Here is a 24,175-nt window from a genome sequence, read left to right on the forward strand (position 1 = left end):
AGGATAAAGCTAACATGGGCTTTGTTGCATGGGATTTTTCCAGTAAAATATCCCAGCTTCTGTTCTTGTTATATGATAGAAGGATAATCTGAGAGAGAAACAGGCTCCTTAGACACATGCAAAGCTATGTAGGCATGAATCATACACAGCAGTGGGCCCCACTGTTTAAACAACAGGAGCAAAAGCTTAAAAAATAATCACAAAGATGGCAAACTACATCTTGTATTGCAGATTCATATAAGGACAAACATCCTTGAAAAACTCACTAGGTAAAAAATGTTTGAGAGAAGAGAGGACAAAATGCCGATTGGCTTTTGTGGATTCCCTTTCTTCATACAGACATTTCTAATGGCTGAGTCATGCCAGTTTAATCAGCTCCTACATACTAAATCCCCCTCTGTGCCGTGTTTGCTCATTACTCTGCATGCATAAGCCCCTCAGCTCTACTGCTGGCTAAATATACTTCCCTCACTGGCTGGTTTGTTTTTGTGTGGCTGCACAAAGAGCTGTCCTGGCATAACTGAGGGAATGACACAGAACTGGAAATAAATGGCAAATGCAGGAGCTCCTGAACATCTCTCTAAAGCAGTCAGCAGGTGAGAGGCATGTTCATAGCAAGATGACAAAAAGGTGATCACCTTTCCCTAGGCACAGGAGGGAATTTAAGTTCTTAATTCATAGTCTGGCATCTTGTTACACTCAAGTTCTCTGAAATTCAGCATAGTATATGACAAGTGGAGATGTAACTGGGGTCCCAGGGCACACAGCTGTTCAGAGACTCAGCTGAACAATTCAGAGATCACTCTTACAAAAAGTTTTAATGCTGGCAAATACACCAGGCTAAACCAAGCCCAAAGCCCTCCCACTTTTCTGAGCACAGAATCCAATTTCTTTTTCTCAAACAGCATTCATAGCAAGTTGTAAGATGTCAAAGATAGCAGCAACTCAGTTCTTCCTACTCATCTTTACCTACTACAAGCTAATCCTTCAGTTTGGGAACAGGCGCAAACAAACACAAAATAACATTAGAACCTCCACCCTGAAGGCAGGCCACTACTACTACCCTAGGGTGGCAGCAGGATGGAAGAGCTAAGAGGGTTGTACTTCTGAAGGGTCTGTCAAGTGTTATGTCAGTTAAAAACATTTGTTGCATGGGTTTCCATGAAACTGCCTCTCCCGCATCTGCTGGTAAGCAATGTCTGCACCTCAAAGATAGCATTGCTTTGTGGCACTCACTCTCACACAATAAGCACTCCTTGTATAATCAATGAATAATGATATAAAACAGCAGAATAATCCCCCTGAAACCAGTGGTTACCACAGTTAAACTGTTAGCCTATTATTTATCCTCAGGGCTGCCTTTGGGCTCTTAACTGCAGCTAAAACTGATTTTCCGAGGGATTATACTTACATAAGGACCAGAGATAGCCTAAATATGGAGTGTTTGTTACCAGGCAGACCAAAAGGTAACCATTGAAGCTCTTCATAGCATCATGGCATCTTCATAGCAACCTTAACACCCCTACATGTGAATGCTCCTCGAGTACTTGTAAAGGCCATAACTCTGCAAACAAGTCATGCAAAAATAGAAATAAAAACACTTCCTAATTATTTCTTTCTTTGAAGCTCCAAACAGATTTAATTAAAATAATAAAAAAAAAAGTTGGTTTCTACTTAGTGGCTTCATTATAAAAAGAACAGCTATAAATAGAAACTGAAGCTGTAACAGAACAAGATGAGAATTTAATGTTCTTGCAGTGAACTCCCTTCAGACTACTTTAGCAGAGGCCCAGGCTTCTCTAGTATTTCTTGAAATCCAAGTTCATTGTTTATTCTTCCTGATGAAAAATTAGACACAGACAACATTATTGCTTTTATTACAAAATGTAAATAAATTCAAAAATTGTAAATCTCTGTGTACATTTTATTAAAAATTAAGTGAACTGTCAGTCCTTTAGAAGCTGGTGTCAGATGTGGCTAAGGAAACAGATGAAAAAGATAAGGAAGAAGATGGTGAATATTCATTATTTGTTATTGATGCTTTCTCTTCATATTTTGGTGGTGGTTCAGAAGAAAGGCATGGCATTGGTAAAATATCTGAAGGTGAGCTGCTTCCAGAAATTGTATATACGGATTCATAGTCTCTAACAGCAACTGTTCTTTCATCATCACCAAGCTGTGCTCTATAAAACACAAAACTATGTGTTAGCATAATTCATTTATCTACAGTGAGTGAAATTTGACTTGATTTATATAAACATGCACACACTTCCTAAAAACCCCTGAAGCAAAGAACTTGCATAAGCATTAAGATTTCATTCTATGGGCTACATTATGACTCTTCATATGAAAAGTCTATAATTTCAGAGGGGAAGGGCAAAACAGCTCCCTTTTAACCTTTCAGATCACCAGTCACAGCCAGGCTTATGGGTATTAGCTGCTTTTGGCTGTGCTGTTTCACAATCTTACTAAATCTTCTGATCCCTAGCTCTTAATGTATCTTCCCTTTTGTAGTGTATCACATACACAGTCCCCTTCCTTTATGAAAGACAGTTGCTAGTCTCAGAACTGCATCCAAAAAAAAAAAAAAAATCACCATCCCTAGCCTTTTGAGATCTCACACGAAAGGCAATCAAACTTTTACTAGGAATTCCAGCAATCCATGGCAGACTGAACATGACCATATTGCAAAGTTCCCAGTGACATTCAAGGCGAACAGCCAAGTACTCTGTCCTCCTCTAACAATCATAACTGTATCAAAATTGGTTGAACCCACATTGTTCTTGGTACTTTGCTCATCTCACCCTGGAGCTGGCCCTCAGCATATTGCTTCAGCTGCTTGCCAAGGAAAGGGAAGACCTGCTTGCTCCTCATGATTCACTTCCAGAGCTGACTCATACATCTGTATCCATATAAACACTGAGTGAGGAGCACAAATACAGAGCACAGTCACCTCATCTTCAATGCTGTTACTGGTCTGTGAGGGTTTTCATAGGAGAGGGAAATAGTACAAGACAAGTGCTGAGGTGCTACGCAACAGATTGCAGGAAAAATGCAAGCAGTTCTGGGATGAGACCATGACTCAGCTTACTAACAGCTCTCATCCAGCACCGGCTGCAGCACTGTGTTTGCTGACAGAACACTGAGCAATGGATTGAAGAGGCAAATCACCTTTGTCCACTAGTCACCAACATGTGAAATGTGTATCCACTGCCGTATCTGGGATCTTCAACCATGGCATTGTTATGAACAATGAGGCCATTGTCCCTCTTCCATGAAAGTGCTCAGGAAGCAAATTGCATGAGTCAAGATGCCCTAGCTGCCAACAAGTGCTGAGCCATGAGAGAGCAGGACTGAGGCAGTATCACACTCAGAGGTGGTATCAGCTCAGCAGGTCTCTGTGAGGATGCTAGTAAGCATGGAAGGGCACCAGCTAGAGCATCTCCATCAGAAAACACCACAGGGCAAGGTCAGACATTCTGGGCTCGGTACCCAAGCCTGAGGTGTTTTATCCATTCCGCTAGATACTATCCCAAAAAACTGCTTCTTTGTGTACATATGTTCACAAGACAATGAAATCCACACTAGCATTAAACCACATCCACATGATGTTCCAACAAGATGGTGACTCCACCACTTCTCCTGAGCAGCCTGTTCCAATGCTTTACAAGCCTTTCTGCAAAAAACCCCTTTCCTAATAGCTAAGATAAACCTTTCCTGGCACATCGTAAGGGCATTTCCTCTTGTCCAGCCACTTGTTATCTAGCAAAAGAGGCCAATCCCCATCTTGCCACAACCCACTTTCCAGCAACAGAAGAGAATAATAAGGTCAAGCCTCCTTTTCTCCAGACTGAAAAACTCCAGCTCCCACAGCAACTCCTCACGACTAGTGCTTCAGATCCTTCACCAGCTGTGCTGATCTTCTTCTGTCATATTCCAGAACTCTTTCTCACTAAGAAAGACCCAAAACTGAACCACAGAATCACAAAATAGCCTATAGGTTAGAAGGGATGTTGTAGATCATCTATTTCCAACCTCCCATGCCTTGGGCAGGGACATCTTTCACTGGACCAGGTTGCTCAGAACTCCATCTAATCTGGCATTAAATACTTCTAAGATGGGACATCCACAACTTCCCTGGGCAACTTGTTCCAGTGTCTAACCACTGTTACAGTACTGAAATTCTTCCTAGTATCTACTCTAAAATTTCTTTCAGTTTGAAATCAATCCCCCTTGTCCCATCACTATACGCTCTTTTAAAAAAATACACCCTTCTCCTTCTTGTAGGCTCCCTTCAGGTAGTGGAAGGTTGCAATTAGTTCACCCTGAAGCCTTCCCTTTTATAGGCTGAACAAACCTGATTCTCCTAGCCTTTCCTCACAGGAGAAGTGCTGCAGACCTCTGTCATCTTGGTGACCTCTTCTGGACTCACTGCAACATCTCCCTGTCCTTGCTGTGCTGTGCCCCCAGAGCTGATGCAGCCCTGCAGGTGGGGTCTCAGCAGAGCAGAGCAGAGCAGAGGGGCAGAATCCCCTCCCTGCCCTGCTGCCCACCCTGCTCTGGATGCAGCCCAGGACACGTGTGGCTCTCTGGGCTGGCAGTGCCCGTGGCTGGGGCATGTCCAGCCTCTCAGCCACCAGCACCCCCAATTCCTTCTGGGCAGGGCTGCTGGGATCTGTTCATGCCCAGCCTGTGCTGGTACTGGGCCTGCTCTGACCCACAGGCAGTACCCTGCACTTGGTCTTGTTAAAACACATAGATCACCATGGATCTAGCTCTCCGTCTTGTCCAGGTCCCCCTGGATAGCATCCCATACTTCAAATCTGACAACTACACCACTCAGCTTGGTGTCATTTGCAAATCTATTTGTATATGTCATTAATACGATATCTAATAACACTAGTCCCATTATGGACCCCCAAGGTACACCACTTTTCACTCAAGTCCATTGGGACTCTGAGCCATTGACCACCTGCCTCTGGATGTGACTGTCAAACCAATTCCACTGAACAGTCCACCCACTGAGTCCATCTCTCTCCAGTCAAGAGAGAAGGATGTTGTGGGGGACTGTGCCAAAGGCTTTACACTAAAATAAAGATAAATGACACCTGTAACTCTTCTCTTGTCCACTGATGCCATCACCCCATTGTAGAGGGCCACTGGCTTGATCAGGCAGGATCTGCCCTTGGTGCAGTTGTGTTGTCTGTCCTGAATCACCTCCCTGTCCTGCATGTGCACAGCTCTAGGGGCATCTGTTCTGTGATATTCCCAGGCAGGGGTGGGGCTGGCGGGTCAGTGTTTCTCAGTACTCCTCCTTTCTACCCTTCTTAAGGGTGGGTACAATATTTTTCCCTTTTTCCAGTCACCTGGGACTTGTCCTGACTGCAGCGACTTTTCAAATATCAGGGAGAGTGGCTTGGCAACTACATATGACTGACATCTACTGACAATTCCCTCAGGACTCTGGGATGTAGATAATCGGGTCCCACAGACTTATGTACATTCCAATTCCTCAGATAGCCATGATCCTGATCTTCTCTTACAGTAGGAGAGACTTTGTCCCCTCAGTCCCTATCCTGCTGTCCATCCACCCCTGAATGGGAGGAGAGGTTGCCATTCAAGACAGAGGTAAAAAAGTTGTTGAGTACATTGGCCTTCTCATCCACTTTCATCACTTTTCCAGCATTGTTTAATTGGGAGACATCCTTTCTTTGACCTTCTTTTTCTGGTTAATGTAGTGTACCTGTAGAAGCCCTTCCCATTATTCTTTGTGTCACTTGCCAGGTTCAATTCCACTTTTGTTGCCTTGGCCTTTCTCATGGCCTCCCTACACAGCTGTGCTTCATCTCTAAACTCTTCCTAGGTCACCTGTCCTGGTTTGTTTCCCTTAACTTTGACCAGCAAATTCCTACTGAGCCATGCCGCTCTCTTGCCCCCCTTGGCTGATTTCTTGCTCCTGAGGATTGCCAGCTCTCATGCTGTGTGCAAGAGTTCCTTAAAGATCTGCCAGCTCTTTTCTACTCCCTTGCTCCTAAGGGCAGTCTGTCAGGGGATCCCACTGACTAGGTTCCCAAAGGACTGGAAGTCTGCTTTCCTAAAGTTCAGGAGCTGAACTTTTACTCCTTAGCCAAGCCCTATCCTTCAGGGCTGCACACTCCACCAGCACGTGATCCCTGCAGCCCAGGCTGCCTCCAGTCCTGGTGTCCAGTTAGCTCACTTGCACTGGTGACCAACAGATCCCGTACCACATTCCCTCTGGCTGTCACCTGCCCCAGGAAGGTGTCCTCCACGCATTCCAGGAGTCTCCTGGATTGCCACAGCCCTCCAAGCTACTTTCCCAACAGCTGCTGGGGTGGCTGAGTTCCCCTGCAGGCCACCACCCTCGGGCACAAGGCCTCCCGTGCTGGAGCAGGAAGGTGTGGTCCATGGGCTCCCCTTGGTCAGGTGGCTGTAGCAGAGCCCAGCCAAAGGCTCCCTTTGCTGCCTCCGTCTCTGACTCCTACCCACAGCTTTGCACCTGCTCATGAGTATTCGTCAGGGACAGCTCTTCACATTCAATCCACCTCTTGCTGTAAAGAGCAATCCCTCTGCCTCTACTTCTTTTCCTCTCTCTTCTGAACAGCCTCGCAGCTATTAAAAGTCACACGCCAGAAATAGGATTCATCCCACAAAGTTTCAGGAATGACAACAAAGTCATAGTCTTCCAGCAGCATGGTGGTTTACAATTGCTTCAGTTTGCTGCCCATACTGTATGCATTGGTGTAAAGGCACTTTAGCTGAGATGCTGGCCATGTTGCCTTCCTAGAGGAACATCCCTTAGTTCCTTTGAGACAGCTCTCAGTGTTTTCCTCCTGGCTTCTGTTACCTTAGAAGCCCTTGCCTCAACTGCATAAGACTGCAAGCATGCTTCAGTGTGGCCAGCACACTCCAGATTCAGAAGCAGAGGACCACTGCAAGCATCTTGTTCTTCTAATCTTTGCCTCCTATCCCACAGTTTGCCAGGAACAAGCAAACTGTCCCCCTGCCCTTGAACAGAGGATTTAGATGCCCTGGTCCCACTGGCCACACTACTGTTGATATGGATGAAATTGGCTGCCTTGACCACTTGGGCACACTGATGGCTCATGCTTAGGTGCTGCTGACCACCATTCCCAAGTCCTTCTCTGCCAACTCTCCCCACACTCATCACCAAGAGCAGTGGTGGTGCTTCCAACTATTACCAAACCAGTTATATTTCTGTAAGAGGTTGGAAAATTCTTTTAATATGTTAAGTGTACTATCCCTATGTTCATGGTTAATGCTTAGTTTTGTCCCATACAGTGCTTAGTACAAATACAGACACTATTGTGGCTCTTGTGTTATTTCCCTACATCTCTGACTAGTAAGTCTTATTCCAGTTAATGGTGACTAATATGTAGTAGCTGATATCTTAGTTTTGAGAAGAAGGATTGTATGTCAGAGCAAAGAACAGTAAGAGAAGTACATTATGACCTGATGACTGGTTTGAGACACCCTCAAGGAGAAAAGATTCATCAGAAGATCTGGAAGCATATCCAAATAAGTCCATGGAAATAATTAGCATATATATATATATATATATATATATATATATATATATTCAGGAAATGTATTAGTTTCAGGAATATAACTAGGTCTGTTAGGTTACTGAGCAAACATGATGTGCAGAGAACTACCCATGCCTCCAGCACTGCTAATAAACTAATGCTGGCTTTGTAACCTAACAAATTGGTCGGAGAGTTTATTTCCCAGTTTCCAGTGACACAATGTTGCACACACAGTCTTGTGAATTAAAGTCATTAAATGACAGTCCCACATAATTTACAGCTGAAACCCAGGCTGATGTAAGACCATTCTAAAGATATTAATTCAAGTCATTTCTGAATCATTAACGGCGTGAAAATAAGTTAGGGACTCTAGACATGTGGCACCTGGCTCTGACTTCTAGTATGTGACCCTTGCAGTGACATCTTTTACCCTCAAGTTACCAGTGTAGTGGTGGCAACCCAGAGGGGAAAAATAACCCTGCAAGTTCCTGTGGCACAGACAAGTCTTTGATAAGTTGGCAGCTCCTGTTCCTCGAGTCTGGTGGTGTCAATATCAGGCAATTCTGTTATAATCCACATATGTAAGGAATGCCTGCAAGGGTAAGGTACAACATCTTTAAATGAAACTAGCTTTGCAGCCTCCCTTATCAGCATGCTGGAGCCTTCTGTGATATCAAGGAATCCCTTAATCTCAACACATGGCCACAGCAGGAAGAAGGTAATCAGCACCCCAAGGCCTCACTTCCTCAAGGCAGAGATAAGGGACATGGGAGAACTGAACACATTGGCAGACAAAGCAATGTCCCCAGGGTCTGTGGGTATGTGTCATAAAATACTTGCAGCTCTGTTTCCACAGAGGCTCCTAAAATCTGGCAATATGCATATCACGTCATTACCACACTGCTGTCAATGGCATCCCCTCTTGGACAATCTGTGGAAGAAATCTACTGCAGGGCATTGATTTAAGAACTTCAGAAGTTCTTTCCAGTCTTAATAATAATAATTTAATCCTCATAAAGGACACTCTGCAGTTTGTAGCTCCCCTAGTATACAACAGTATTTAAATGCCAATTCAAGTAAAGTATCTGAAGTAAGTTGAGTTATGCACTAGAAAACTCTGTCATGCCTAGTAGTTAATTCACAGTGGTTATATAAGAACAGGGTCTTGGATACCTCAAATTCCTAAAGTCAGGGATGAATAGTCTTACCCATCAGGGAAGAGAGAGTGGTATGGTGGTGGATCTACACTTGTAGGCAGAACACTCGGCATAAGACAATGAGTCAGAGTTGGTGACATAGGGTCAGCAAAATAAGGAGGTGGTGGGGATGGGAATACCATCACAGCATCACCTAGGGGAAAGAACACCATTTACTACCTCTGAAGAACTGAGCACCTCTGGTTATATTAACAGCATCCTATAATTTTTACTTGCCTAGCTTTTAAGACAAATTATCCCACATACAGAATTGATACATTTTAGTCTGTTGGAGTAGGTTGGAGGTACATTCTAAATAATCCCAAAATAAGATACATTCTAAATGTAAAAATAAAGATGCAGCATACTTATAACTGAAGGATTTAATTTAGACAACATAGCTGACAAATTATCTAGCTAAAAAACACAAATATGGTTGGCTGTCTACAAGAAGCCAAAGTGCAAAGCACACAGTTACCGTTGAAACATTTTAAGGATTGGAAAGTATTTTGTTTCCCTCCCAAAAATAAAATAAGTAATTCTAAATTTCTCCATAAGTACTGCAATGCTGTAACAGAAGTCATTAATGGCTCTGAGAACTGATTTTGTGTGCTGTGACAGTTTTCTTACTAAGTTACTTGTAGCTCAAGGCATGCTAACCACAACTATTGATACACAGTTCACTACATCAATATATTTTACAGCAAAAAAATTTCCACTCCGTAATTGAAGAGTTTAAACTCATGATTATATCTCTTACTGACTGAGGATGTGGCCACAACTTAAAAAATACAGGACATTGGTTACGAATCAGAATCTTCTGTTTAAGGGGGCAGAGTTGAAGGCTAAAATAGATCTTAAATATAGTCACAGAAGTCTGATCTGCAGTGTCAATTACACAGTTTGAGAAGAGAATTTGGGTTCTCATTTGTGTCAGGTTATGTTGCTTTACACAGTCAGACCTTACTTTTTATGCCAAAGAGAAATTTTCTGCCTTTTTGAGAAAGGTAACTGAACTGACCATACAGAAAGCATATGAGACAAAGTAACATTATTCTATTTTGTCTGTCCTGACAGGGCAGAACTGACATGCTGAGAGCTCATACTAAGTAAGCAATAATAATAAATAATATCTAGCCATAAATTATTAGTGGAAAAAAAACCCCACCTAATTCCCAGTGTAAAGTTCCAACTCAGTTTTTTACTCACCTAATGTAACCTGAAAAGATTCAGGGCTGTGAGGATGTTGTTCACTTTCACAGGATTCTTGGTTGAGATATAAGTTTTGCTTCTTTTTAACATGAGCTATCACGAAGAAAGACAACCCAATGAGCACAATCAAAGGTCCCAAGATTTGAAGTGGCAGGAATCCACAGCCCTGGAGGTCTGTGTCAGAAGTGCCAGTGTGGTTGAGCTGTATCATATGCCAGCCAGGGCTGCAACCAGGAACCCAAATGCCCAGGATGCTAATTAACATTCCACTAGTTAAAAACAGGAATCCAAATATGAGAAACTGGGCAAACTGACAGTTCCCACAACAAAAAACAAGGCTGCACACCTGCTCATTTTGCAGTTGTCTTTGACTTATATACATCCTGGCCCTTGATCATGCCAGTACAACACAAACCAGTCCAGTTATAGGCAGCCCTGGCCCAGCAGCCTTTAGGACCTCATTACAGTGTCTGAAGCTTCCAGATGGACATGACTGGAGAACAAAGACTGAAAGAAGGAATCCAGCACAGAGCAACAGAGCTCCAAAAACAAAAAGGAAAAAAATAAATTTCCCGTGTTGTCCATTACTTCCTTCACATCCTGGTGCAGGAACAGCCACTGGATACATTACAACGGAATCTCTTCAAGCAGATGAGTTGTTAGAAATAAATGGCAGCAAACTACAGCAGATCTGTGAACATGAAAATAAACAAACTGAAAGAAGAAAACAACCCAGCAAGATTAACTACATTATATTTCTTACTTTCAAATTTGCTACTCAGCCTTTATTGCGTATGTTCCTGTAATTTCTGTTTTGCAGTACCTCCACTATGTATTACAGGGCCTACTCAAGTTTGCTGTTAAATGCCAATGGAAAAACAGAACTTGCTTTACAATTCAACTTAAACATCTTGTAACTGCTATTGCACAGCTAAATTGTTTCTTTAGAGAAACAGTCTTATGATTAATAGGACCTTACTTTGAAAGGTTGAATATTTGGAACAAGGACAAGTTAGCTTTCCCTGTAAAAAGAGAAAGCTACAGAAAATTTTTGTGCGGAACTGCAGAAAGTGACAGCTTGTGAGAGATACTATGTTAATGCAAATGGACTTTTTAACCAAGTAAATCTTCTATTACATACTTTCTCAGAGCATATAAATCTTTCTTCTCTTTCCACAGGCAGTAAAGACCTTTCTGCTTCTCTCTTTAAATGAGCTTCCTGTCCTACACTACTGCAAAAGCAAATACTGAGATGATTTTTGGCTCCGTTCTGAAATAACAAAACAAAAAACATTCTAAAGACCAGTTCAAGTCTCACTGATTTCACAGTTAGAGTTGGTAAGCATAGTGCTCCTACATTTCCCTTCAACTCCCCCTACTTCTGAGAATTTTGTCTTTGCTCAAAAGATCTTGAAAATAAATTAATAAAGGTGACTCCCAGAAGACTTCTGAGCCCACAAGACTCTAGATTCAGCAGTAAAATAGAAGAAAACAGTTTTGAGGCCAATAAAGCCCATATGGTCACATGGATACCCAATCAGCTGGATGTGGATTTACTGGGGCAAGGGAAGCCTGACTGAAAGTTAAGACAGAGTTCCAGTCAGCGAGCTCTAGTACAAAAACCCACCAAACTCCGCTGTTACTTTCAAGGAAATTTCTGCTACTTTGACACACTGGCCTACGGAGCCAGAGGGACACTAGCCACCAGATGGTGACTAGCCACCGTGGGAATCTTGGCTAGCGTCCATCAAAAGCCAACCTGAAATGCAGGAGAAGTTCAGACTATGGAAAATAACAAGTCTCATGGACCACAAGAAAGCTCTTCCCTATCAAGTGTAGGAAGTACTTAGGCACTAAGCTTAGGCTGCAGTGTTCTGACACTGCCCTCTTCCCCTCATCGGCAGTTGCTGATGACTGCTGATAAGGGGAGGACAATGACAGACAGGCAGAAAGCAGACAGATACTGTTAAAAACAGAGCTGATGTTTTTCAAACAGGTAACACATCACAGACCAGTTTCTGGATATTCACAGGAAGGTCTATCCCAGGGGGCTGATATAGCTCAAAGCAGCAAAAGACACAAGACAAAAAGATTTACAGATCTTTGACCATAGGACAGTCTATGGAGACCATCAGGGAGATGCAGGGCTCCAAAAGCTACCTAAAGCCATCCTGTCCCAGTTTCCCGAGGCTAGCCTAGGGCATTAAGCCAGACAATTTAACGGACAAGCAATTAAGCTCTACTCCATTTAGGAAAAGCAGCATTCCATGGCACACCCCTCCTCAGGCACCAGCCCATCAGGCAGAGTCTATTCTAACTCACTTAGTCTTAGTCACAGTAAGATCTTCAGGAAGATGAGCTATGCCCCAAAAGCTGCCATGCATCTTGTCAGAGAGAGGCGCGATGCAGGGCAACCTCTCCATCACCTCTCCGTGATGGAGGAGCACCTGAACCTCCTCACCTGTGCCGTCCCAGCTGCACGCCAGCATCAGCCACCGGAGTACTGCACGCCAGAATAACTGCAGACCCCTTCAGAGATATTCCATCCTCCCTCAGGGATGGCTGAAGCCGCAGAGGGGAAGCAGTGTGGGGAGCGGTGGGCTCTCCAGAGAGAAGTCAGGACACACACCCCGGATAATTCTCACACACACCGGTAACAGTGAAAACACGGAATGGCGACGGCCGCGGGAAGACGCGCCGCGATCCCGCCCCCCTCGCGGCGGCGGCCGGAGGACGAGCCTCCCGCCCGGGCCGCTCCCGACCCCCGCGGGACCGGCCCGGGGCCGCTCGTTCTCCCTCTCCCTGCCTGCCTCCCTCCCGCCCCGCCCCGCCACGGCACGGCAGCACAGCCGCAGGGACCCGCGGTAGAGAAAGCGCGTTCGGCGAAGGGCTCCAGGCGCCCGGCCCTTACCTCGCAGCGGAGCAAAGGACAGAGCAGCGCGGCAGGCGCCGCTATTTAAGCACCTGCGGCCGGCGGCGCAGGACAGGGCCGGGCCAGGCCCAGCCGAGCCGCCCCGGGGAGCGCGGGCGCGGCGGCACCGCCCCCACCGTGCCCGGCGCCCCGCCCGGCCGAGGGCCCGCGGCTCCCGGCGGCCCGGCCAGGCCCGGCCCGGGGCGGCTGCGTGCTGCCCGGCTCGGAGACCGCCCGCAGTGTCGGTGTCCGTGTCGGTGTCGGTGCAGCTCGCAGGGCACGGCTGTGGCACGCAGCTCTGGAGTCGGGTTTACGTGGCCAAAGTCAAGTGTGCCCCTGAAATAGCCGCGGCTTCGAGGTGAGGCAGGCAAGCAGCTCCCCTCACGGTGCTGGTGTCACGTTTCCCATTTCACAGAATCACAGAATATTCTGAGTTGAAAGGGACCCGTAAGAATCCTCGGGTGCACCTCTCCAGTGAATGGGCCATACATGGATAGAACCCGCAGCCTTGGCTAGAACCAGGCTCTGCTTCAGGAGCCTGTAGTAGTGCCTTAACAACATCTGCCTTACTCCACACACTTGGGCACTTGTTAGGCAAGCTAGAGACAGGCTGAGCCTAGATATGACAGATCTGCTTCAGTGGTGAGCCACTTTAGCTGGTGGAAATGAAAGAAAAGGCTTTCTTGCCAGGTACAGGCAGCGGAAGGAGGAAGAAGCTGGCTTTGGTAGCTGAGATGAGAGAGTTGTGACGTGCAAGAAGCAGCTGTGTGAGTAGACAAGGAGCCAGGGAAGGAAGATCAAGATGGGCCATTTGTGAGTGCTGTAGCAGTGGCAGGACCAAGACAAAGTGACTGAAGTTTGCCCAGGTAGTTAGCATCAGCCTGGTAACCAGTGAGGTGTGGGTGAATCCGTTTGGGTTTATGTGAGTCTAAACAGGATGAGCCAGAACAGGGATGGAGTGATGCTGGGAAAATAAATGGCAGGAGGAAAAGAGTGATTATAGTCCTGCTTGACAGAGAGATATTTTGGTTAGACAGTATGATTGGGTGAAAATTCTTTGTAGCTTTTCACAGGAAATCTGCATTTGGGTAGAGAGCAAGGAAAACTTGGAATTGAATTGATAACCAAAGAGTGTATGAAATTTTATGTTGGGTGTAGGAAGGAGCTTGTCAGGGGGTAGAAGGTTTTGAGGTTTCCAGAACTGTAAGCTCCAGAGTGTTAGTGACCCTTTGCCATCTCAACTGCTTTACGTCCTGACTCCATTGACTGCAGTTGCTTCAGTTGTATATCACTCACAGTACTGCTATGAAGGGTCTCATGGTAAGGAGATTGGGAAGTAACAAAATAATAATAATAATAAATTTCTATGTTCTATGATGAGGGAAATATTCCAGTAAAGAGTTTTTAAGAAGTCTGAAGACAACAAAAGAAAATGAGCTGTGCTTGTTTAAAAACACAAGCTGAAGATTAATTCTTGCCAAGAGTGACAGAGCATCAAAGGTAGAATCAGACTGTTTTATGAAGTCAGACAGCAGTGACATAAAGAGATTTAGTTATGTTTATATGTCAGTGTTCCAACACCTGATTCTGGTTCCAATGTTTTTTCAACACAGAGCTTAAATAATTAATAAAAACACTTATGTGGAGCACATTTCTGGATGAAGTATTTTGTCAGGCTAAGCTTTCTTCAGTTCTCTGATACTAGTAAATTATTGGACCACTGATGTGATATATATGTTCTCTTTTCCTATTACATAAATAGTTTTTTATTTTATGTAAATACTTCTTATACCAAACTTAAAATGTCAAGAATTTCACTTAAAAAAAAGTCAGTTGTAACAGTTAACAAACTTGTTTGCTAGCATCTACCTAAAAATTATTTCTGTCTACAAAGACTGTCATCAGCTTTTCCCCTACATCCACCACTTGGATTTCTCATAGTCTTGAGCTTAAGGACTTGACCTCCATAATGACAGAAGCATTTGAAAGAATATAATTCTTCAGTTCTTTAGATTCTGACTCAGCCTGGTATAAGTTTTCAGTGCATTAAGTTGCTGTTGATTCCTGCCATGGGACTGCAATCATAAAACTGTAATCTTGAGCCATATGCTGTGATTTAAGATAAGAATTTTTTTTTTAACCATATTTTTTAAACTTTTAAAATAGTAACTCTTGAGCTACAAATAATGCATATTTTAAGTCCACACTGTGATAGTATTTGGCAAAAACAGAGCCATATTGGTTTTTACCATACAGAAAGGTACTGAGTTTTTTATGTTGAGACTGAACATAGCTGTATGACAGTAGTTTTTGGATGTTAGTGCTAGTAGAGAAAGTATTTTTGCCTGGTATGGAAAGCAGTGCTAGAGCTATGAAAAAATGCAGTGCATTCACAGCTAGAGTATGACAGAGAACCCAGAGCTACCAGAAAGTCACTGCTTTTGACATTATTTCTGGGGTTACAGTCAGTAACACTCATGAAGACATTGACAAGAAGGTTACCATTTGGGATGGTGAGCAGAGAAATATAACTGCTCATGATTTATTTATTGGGAATTAGTTGAGGCTATTTTGATGGAAGCCACTACTTATAGCAATAATGTGGTCAAATATAAATGAAATTACTAACTTTGCATTCCTCTTTTTTTTTTTTTTAATTTAGCAAACATGTTTATAAATGTCAAACAGCTGGTTTGAATTGTTTGCCTAAAGATGATGGTCTCTAGAAACAAGGGCACAAATGCAGCAAGTAAGACTAAATGCTGGTCACTTCTAGATTAAAATTCTACTGCATGGAAGAGATGTTAAAATGTTGTGTGTAATGTAAGATGGGTCAATAAAACCACAACTGTTGCAATTAGACATGTGAAATACTGGATGTGCTGAGACAGTGCTACAGCTCAAAACATTAAGTGTGATCTACAGAACGTTTTCAGATGTTTGAACACTTAAGGAGAGGGAATCCAGACTGTCCTAAACTGTCTTGGTGAAAATGTAACCATCATAAAAATATCTAGTGTTCATAATTCACAGCACACTTTGAAGCTTTGCAGTAGATCCTTGAATCAGCGAGGCTGATGCTACTCGCTTTGTTTCAATGACAGCTGACCTTTTGTTAGTATACTCTGAAGCAGGAGCTGCTGAAGAGTGCATGGAGGAAATACATGGTAAATTTCACTTTATAATTGCTATTTGCTTGCTGTGATGGTATGGTACAAATGAGATGATGATGCAGAAGCCAAGACTCATCCAGATCATTTTGGTTTATTTAACCAAAACACAGTCAGGTAGACTCAAAAGATCTACACTTAGAAATACAAGTATATAGAACATTTATTTTATTAAAATTGTCCAATTTTAGGCTTAGAAATGACAAAAGCATTGCTGCCAACATTCAGTAAGCTTTGGAACCAAACTTAATTAATCCTGAAATAGTTATTCTGTGTTCTTCAGCAGATAACTACAAAAGAACCACAGGAAAGAGTATGTTGCTGGCTATACTATAAGGGAGGATAAATGGGGGACTGACACCCTCCTCACAAAAGAGCAGCAGCCTGGATCTGTGGCATTTGAACGCTCAGGCAGTGCATCTTTGTGACCTGTGATGATCCCTTCTCAGGAGCAACAGAGAAATACACAATAGGAAGACCAAGCTGACTGCTCTCTTCAGAGCCTGGGCATGCCAGGGGTGTCCATGACTTGGCTGATGGTCACCATTTTCTCTTAATAAATAATCTTTCCAAACCTCTCTGCTCCATCCATCTAAAAGGTGTGTCAATGCAACAGTATTTCTGTTAGTCAATCATAGAATCACAGAATCAGAATGGTTTGGATTGGAAGGGACCTTTAAAGGTCATCTATTCTAGCCTCCCTACAATGAGCAGGGGCATCTCCAGCTAGATCAGGTTGCTCAGAGCCTTGTCACTTCTGACTGTGAATGGTTCCAGGTGTGGGGTAGCTACCACCACTCTGGGTGACCTGTTTCAGTGCTGCACCACCATCGTCATAAAATATCTCTTCCTTATACCTACTCTTCATCTACCCTTAGTTCAATTTAAAACCATTACCCTTCATCCTGTTGCAACAGGCCCTGCTGAAAGGTCTATACCCATTTTTCTTATAAGCCCCCTCTAAGTATTGAAAGGAAGTGAGAGAGAAGTGATTTATAATTAATGAAATTCAGAGAGATTATGCATTAACCCTCAAAAAATCAAACAGCTTTGTTTTGGCCAGGAGAGGTAGATCCATATCTCAAATCTGTATCTTACGTTGTTGGGTTTGCTTATTCTGCTTGGATTTGATTTTTAAAAGAATGGCATGGTAGTTGTTTCAGTTGGTGGCACTGGAAAGCCATCTTGCACTGTGCTGTGATGACACTGGAATGAGGAAGTGAGCCCAAGACAACGTGTTGCACCCATCAGAACAGGGGTCTGGGGCAAGACAACCTTCCCTGGCTGAAGGCTATGCTGCTTCTCACAGTCAGGACCTGAATCCTGTAGAAGGGCACCTTAGTCATGCAGAGGAAGAAAGGAAAGAGGAATGCAGATATCTTCTATTCTTATCAGTGTAGGTAGAGACCTAGTCTGGACTTGAGGAAATATTTCTATGTGTTAGAAAGGCATTTTTGAAATCCTAAAACACATGTAATTTTCTCTTCAAGATTTTACCATAGGTGCCCTTATTTAAAAAGATTACAAGACTGGTAGGTTGGATATACATTTAACCAGGAAAAAAATGTGCACTGATTGTATGACATTGACTGAGTTCCCTTAGCTTTTAAATGTAAATGAGGAAGTGGCACCAGGTCAGGAGAAAGTACAAGAAAGACATTGAGGTGCTGGAGCATATCCAAAGAAAGACACCAAAACTAATGAAAGGTCTGGACCATGACTCCTATGAGAAGCAGGGTGCTGGGGTTGTTTAGACAGGAGAGAAGGAGGCTCAGAGGAGACTTTATCACCCTCTACAGCTGCCTGAAAGGAGTGAGGAGCTGGGGGTCAGTCTCTTCTCCAAAGTGATAAGCAATAGGACAAGAGAAAAAAGACTTGAATTGTTACAAGAGAAATTTAGTTTAGATATCAAGAAATATTTTTTCACCAAAAGGGTTGCAAGCATTGGAACGATCTGCTTAGAGAAATGGTCAAGAAACCATCCCTGTAGGAAATTTAAAGATATGCAGACATGGCACTTGGAACATGGTTTAATGGTGGACTTGCCAGGGCTGGGTTAGTGGTTGGACTCAATGACCTTAAGTCTTTTCCAGTCTAAACAGTCCTTTGATTCTGTGACCCCAGGGAGTTATTGTTCATTCCTAGGTTACAAGGTCACTGCTTACTTTGTGTGACCTGGGACATTTGTATTTTGGTTTGCTAGAGATCTGCATCCAGATGTTTTTGTGCTCCCACTCAAATCTGTTTTACAGAGCTGTAGATGCTGGTTTTATTCTTGACCAAATTACAGCATAGTTTAAATAAAAGCAAGACCTTGAATTCTCAGACTAAGATCAAGTCCCAAGTGTGAGTGAGGTGAGGATTTGTTTGGAAGTATACAATGAGATCTGTCATTTTGATATTTGCACTGACAAAAATTATTGAGTTGAGTCGTCAAAATGTGCTGGTTTTCATCTATCTTAGTGAAAGAATCAATGTTTATACAAGAGACACGGTTACCCACTACCATCAGTGTGCTAAGAGCATCCATCAGAGCTAAAGATGCTGTACTTGGCCCTCTTGGATTGACACATTGAATAGAAAATAGTGTCTCTATTAAAGTATAGGGCAGAACTTCACGAGGTTGTGTGCCAGACATTATTGGCTGGATAAATATTTTGTTCGCTTCCTGGCTGGAAGCCATACACCCACCAAAGCTGCTCTGTAATTCTCCTCCTCAGCTTGACAGGGAAGAGAGGATATAACAAGTCTCATGGATTGAGATAAGGACAGGGAGAGATCATTCATTTATTAATGTCATGAGCAAAACACACTTGACTTGGGGGAGTTAACTGAATTTATTACCACTCAAATTCAGAGCACAGAAATGAGAAGTAAATCTTAAAACCATTTTCCCCTTGGGCTCTACCTCCTCCTCACAGCAGTGCAGAGAGATGGGGGACGAGGGTTACAGTCATACTTTGTTCCTGCCATTCAGGCAGAGGAGTCCTTCTCCCACGCCAACATGGGGTCCCTTCCACAGGAGACAGTTCTCCATGAACTTATCCAATGTGAATCCATCCCACAGGCAACAGCTCTCCAGGACTGGTGCAATATGGTCCCTCTTCCACAGGGTGCAGTTCTTCAAGGACAGACTGCCCCAGTGTGAGTTCTCCGCAGGGTGACAAGTCCTTCCAGGACTATGGATCTCAAGATCCTCCATTCTTCTGTGGCTGCAACTTTATCTGTGCAATAACTTTTCTTTGCTTCTTAAATATGTTACCCTAGAGGTTCTGCCACAGTCACTGATGGCCTTGGCCTTGTCCAGTAGCAGGTCCATCTCAGAGCTGGCTGGCATTGGCTCTATAGGACATGGGGAAAGCTTCTGATGACGTTTTTTCTGACAACAGTGCTTTTGCCGTACGTGGAATACTATTTTGCTACCTAGGTTCTTATCAGTTGAGATGAAGTAACTCCTTAGGGTTTGATAGTATAAAATAGACTCAAATCACTGGTGTTCTATTCCACTGGTTTTGCAAGTCCCACAGCTTTTTTTTTTTTTCCAATAGCCTCCATATTGATTTTAAAGGAAGGTAAATTAATAATATTTAGATCAATGTGTCACCCTCTGCATTTAACATGTTAGTGAATTTTGTTTAAAAATTGAAAAAGGAAACAAGGATTTTTATCTCATTCATGACCAGTACTTTCACACATCATTATAAATGCAGTGTAAGTTGTTTTGGGGTTTTTTTTGTTTTGTTTTGTTTTGGTTTGGTTTTTTGAGTTTTTTATGGGGGCCTTGTCTAAGCTGATTTTTTGCTGATATTTTGCTTGATTTATCTATTTATTTTGCTGTTATAGATGATGATAATTAATTTCCATGCAATCTCAGTTTGTTTTCCCATATTGAGTAATTCATCATCACAAGAGTAAGGCAGGTTATTGTTTCTTTGAAGTGTTGCAGGTGCATGTCTGTGCATGGATGTATCCAGGCACTAGAGCTGAAAGCCTTTCTTTAACTAATAGTACTTATGGGATGCTACTGCAACACACCTAAGCTACTTGCTGTCCAATGTTAAAAGATATTAAAAGTCTGTGTGGTGACCAGCACTACAGGTTGTTGAATTCTCTCAAACTCAGATTTCTCTTAATTATTCAGGAGACTTGAAGCCAGAAGTAATTTCTGAAAGCCTTGAGACAAAGGGAGAGGATTCATCTATGTACCATGAAAAATTTCTGAATATTGATCTTATCTTTTTTTCTGACAAATGGTCCCTTTCCTTTTTTATACTATACTCCAAACAGGGAATCACTGATACATCTTGCATTTTCTGAGGAAAGATTTCAGAAACATAAGAAAAAGGTGCCTAGGTGCCCTCCACCAAGGTTTGTATCTTCTCTGCAAGTACACAACTATATTATAGTGTATAGAATTCATCTTCATGGTAGAGCTTTTATTGGAGGGATAAGAACATTTGACTTGGTCCATAATATGTGCCTGAATCATATCAAACATCTTAATTGTCTTTAAGGGATTCATATGATCTATCATGGATATAGGAAAACATGGGTGGAGATTGCAAGAAGTTTGGTAAAACTTTGGGTCTTTGTCCCTGCTTTGAGCTTGGGAAGTGACTAGGTGATGTTCAGAGTTTCTTCTAGCCTCAGATCTTCTGTGATCCCATGAAGATCTGCAGACTTTTCACAAGATCTAGTGCTGGGTGACTTTTTAAGAATAGTTCAGGAATATCCTTAGTAATCCCAAAGGGATGGTTTTTTGTCCCTACTTATTTGATTCTATAGCATCCTCCTGCCATTTTGGATGACATGAAGTGGTTAAAAACTGCACTTGAAACCTAGCATATTTTTTTGTCCTCCAACCTCATCTGCAAAGTTTCAGCTTTTTTAAACATCAGTAATTGGAAAAATATTAGATATTATGAAGTCTGCAGGAATCCACCAGAATGGTGTTTAAATTTGATTCCCTCTTCAGTTACATCTTATGACTAATTTTTTAATGATGTTCTTGCATTGCTCTAGTTATAAACCAAATGTTGTGTACTTCTAAATCAGGCATCTTACATAAATCCTTTTTTCCTTTGACCCTATTATTCTTATGAACCAGATTTTCAACCTAATCCTAAATTAGTAGACCTTTATTTGGTACATCCATGATTGACACTAATTATCTTAAATGCTTTTTAAAATTTTCTTACCAAGTTCTATATTATAGTTATTTGGATTGACACCCTTTTTTTTTTTTTCCTTTTTTTTTTTTTTCTGTAATGGTGTTATCTTTCTTTTAATCTTCTAATCCTTTCCAGTATTTGAGAATCGCTGAAATAAAAATTAACGATCCATAGTATGGCTTATTCAACTTCCTAAATTCTTGGATGTTGTTTATCAGATATGCTGGTTTAAAAATATTTATTTTAGTAGATGATGTATTAATATCTCTCTTTAGATACTCTTGGATTGCCAAGTATTTTCACCATGTGACTACATGATCTAGATAGCCTGAAAGACACATAGCAAAATATTTACAGAATACTTTTCTTTCTCACTCTCTTTATTTTTACCAATTCTAGCATATCCAGCTAGTATGGATCCCATAACACAGTGGAAGGGAAACATTTTTGTTGTTTGTTAGAGCAAACATCTGTTTTTCACCCTCAGTGAAACTATCTCCGTGGACTTTCCTACCCCTGTATTTAATTTTCTTTTCTTATCAATCTTGTATAGTTTATAATTTCAGGATTTAAAGCCACTATTAAAAGAAGTCTTCCCTTATGTCATTGGAGCCAGCTGCTTTTAGTTCCCATCTCTGACTGTGATTTAGTAGGCCCAGGCTGGTGATGTGTTGTTGTCTATACTGGGAGAACTCATTCCCTATTGCATCTCTACTCCTAGGTCAGGAATCCCTATTTGCCAGATCCTCCTGCAAGATGGTTCAGTTGGCTTAACTTAGAACAGAATTTTCTTGCTTTCTGACTTTGACTTATGTTTGGTTAGTAAGCAGATATGTACAGAGGTGGTACAGAGCTGATACAAGGGGTGTTGAGTGAAGATGGACAGCTTGGCCCATGCCTCTTGACAATGTTGAACTATTGAGGAAACTGCTCATCATGAAGCTGTAGTGGAAACTAATTGGGTTGCGTTCATTTATGGTAGGCATCTCACTCGAAGGATTATTGAATTATGAGCATATCCAAAAATATAAAAGTTGACCATTTGTAGCAGCACCTGGCCATACTACTTGAATCTGATTACTAACAACAAATGCAATCAAGTAATTCTGACTTGGTTGTCACTAATGTTTGGTTGTGCAGTTCAGGTAGGCAACTTAAAATGAGGTGTTATTTATGATTCTTGGTCAACTGCATCAGAGAGAGTTTCATTTATGCTTGTTTCTTTCCACAACTGCTATGCTCCCACCCCCACTTTTGAGCTCATTCTGGCACTACAAATGAATTGCCCATAACCTGCTAACAGCCTGCAAGTTTGGCAGTTTCTACAGAGTCCAGGACCTTCCTAGAAGAAAACAGCTTGCTGTACAAGAGCACTGAATTCCTTAACCCAGGCAGGTGTTCCAAAGGAGTTCTCCAAGATTAGACACGGATGACAGAAGACCACTTGAAAGCTAACAGTAGCTGTGTAAATCAAGTTGTAAGCAGACTGTAAGTCACTCCAATATGATCCTTACCAGCAGCTGTGTGTTTTTCTGATTTAAAAAATACTGACTATAGAAAGGAGGTCTGATGCAGTGTGCCTTATTTCTTGAGGCTTACATCAGTTTCTTCACCATAGAAATAATCCCACATATTTTTAACATGTTCCGCACCTTGGTAAGATTGCTACTACTATCATCGTTGGTTACAGAGATGACAGTGGAGTATATGCCAACACTATTCTCTGTAGAGCCAGTTACACATATGGAGAACAATGAAAGATACACGTGATGTGATCTAATACTCATTTGAATAATTACTTGCAAACATCTGGTTAGATATGATTGTGTATCTGTTGTAAACATACAATTCACATGTCTTTACATATAGATAGTGGCAGCAATAACCATTAAAACACCTGCCTTGCTAGGAGAGAGGCAAAGAAGGGCTTCCTAAACTTTCATGGAGATACAGAACAAGTGTGGAACACTTTTAAATGTTGAAGAGAATAGGAGATCCTTTAACTAAAGGCAAGTGTCCAAAGAGACTTAACAAGAATTTTAAAACAATTGTATAACCAGTCTTTGTCTGAACAGATGAGTAAGATATTGTTCCTTACAAACACTTCTTTTACAATTTGTGACAACAGCTGTTTTTTCCTAATCATAAGTACCATGAAAAGCCATAGACTGCACTGTTGCTGCCTACATGAGGGATGAACTCCTTCCTGAGAAACATTATTCAACGGTTTCACACTTCTTTATCAAAACCATGTTACTGTAGGACTCTTTTGAGCCGGAGAATCACTTGGAGGAATGACTACAAAATGGTATTTGCCAAAAACCTCTTGAATTCTAAAGAATGTTTTTGTGGCATCCCTTGGGGAGCAGCTGGCAAAAGCAGTCACCTTAAACAGTGTGGAAAGGTCATAGCTGAGGAAAATGGGAGGACAGGTTCCATATTTCTCTCACTGGGAAACTTTTTGTTTCCTGTAAGCAAAGGCTGGTACTTAGGTGAGTGCAGTAGTGACAAGTTCTAGCTCATAGCTAGGTGAACAGAGAGCATATCCTCCATGTTTTGCCATCATATTAAAGACAACACTTCTGTTTTGAGAAGTTTGTAGTATTCTCAAGTATCTTGCAAAAATGCCAATAAAGTAACTCTAATGGCCCATCATCATGAATTTAATTTTCAACTCCTCTGTTGGAAAATTGTGGCAAATACATATTCTTCCCTTAATCTGCAGGGAACACTTGTGCCCACATTAATTTTCCCCTGTAATTTCCCTGTTCTCTCTCCTGTGAGTGTAGTGTTTGCTACTCTATTCTAGCTAAAGAAATTATGCCAGACTAATAGCGGTTGTCTGAGGACCGAGTTTCTTGTGCTAGATGTACAAGATGCAGTTTTTACATTGAGAAATCTTCTGCATTTTAGTCCCCAAATAAAATTAAATTTATTCTGTAATCTCACT

The 24,175-nt window shown here is 42.2% G+C and overlaps 1 protein-coding gene across 1 annotated transcript; it reads right to left on the reverse strand.

The window, feature by feature from the left end:
• Positions 1 to 799: 799 nt before the first annotated feature.
• On the reverse strand, positions 800 to 12,530 carry TMEM171 (transmembrane protein 171). Its single transcript, XM_063179630.1, has 4 exons — positions 12,435 to 12,530; positions 9,971 to 10,664; positions 8,774 to 8,915; positions 800 to 2,183 (listed from the first exon to the last, which is right to left on the reverse strand). The coding sequence occupies exons 2-4, from the start codon at positions 10,353 to 10,355 to the stop codon at positions 1,955 to 1,957; spliced, it is 756 nt and encodes a 251-aa protein (XP_063035700.1). The 5' UTR covers positions 10,356 to 10,664; positions 12,435 to 12,530; the 3' UTR covers positions 800 to 1,954.
• Between the last annotated feature and the right edge of the window lie 11,645 nt (positions 12,531 to 24,175).

The sequence above is a fragment of the Melospiza melodia genome, chromosome Z (assembly GCF_035770615.1).
Source record: "Melospiza melodia melodia isolate bMelMel2 chromosome Z, bMelMel2.pri, whole genome shotgun sequence".
Taxonomy (NCBI): Eukaryota; Metazoa; Chordata; class Aves; order Passeriformes; family Passerellidae; genus Melospiza; species Melospiza melodia.

Bases quoted from the DNA above. Each gene is read 5' to 3' on its own strand.
- TMEM171 (XM_063179630.1), bottom strand. From the start codon at position 10,355: ATGTATATAAGTCAAAGACAACTGCAAAATGAGCAGGTGTGCAGCCTT. The intron at 8,916-9,970 runs GTGAGTAAAAAA...TCTTTCCCCTAG, and splicing joins ATCTTTTCAGGTTACATTAG to GTGATGCTGTGATGGTATTC. The intron at 2,184-8,773 runs GTAAGACTATTC...TGTGTTTTATAG, and splicing joins CACTCTCTCTTCCCTGATGG to AGCACAGCTTGGTGATGATG.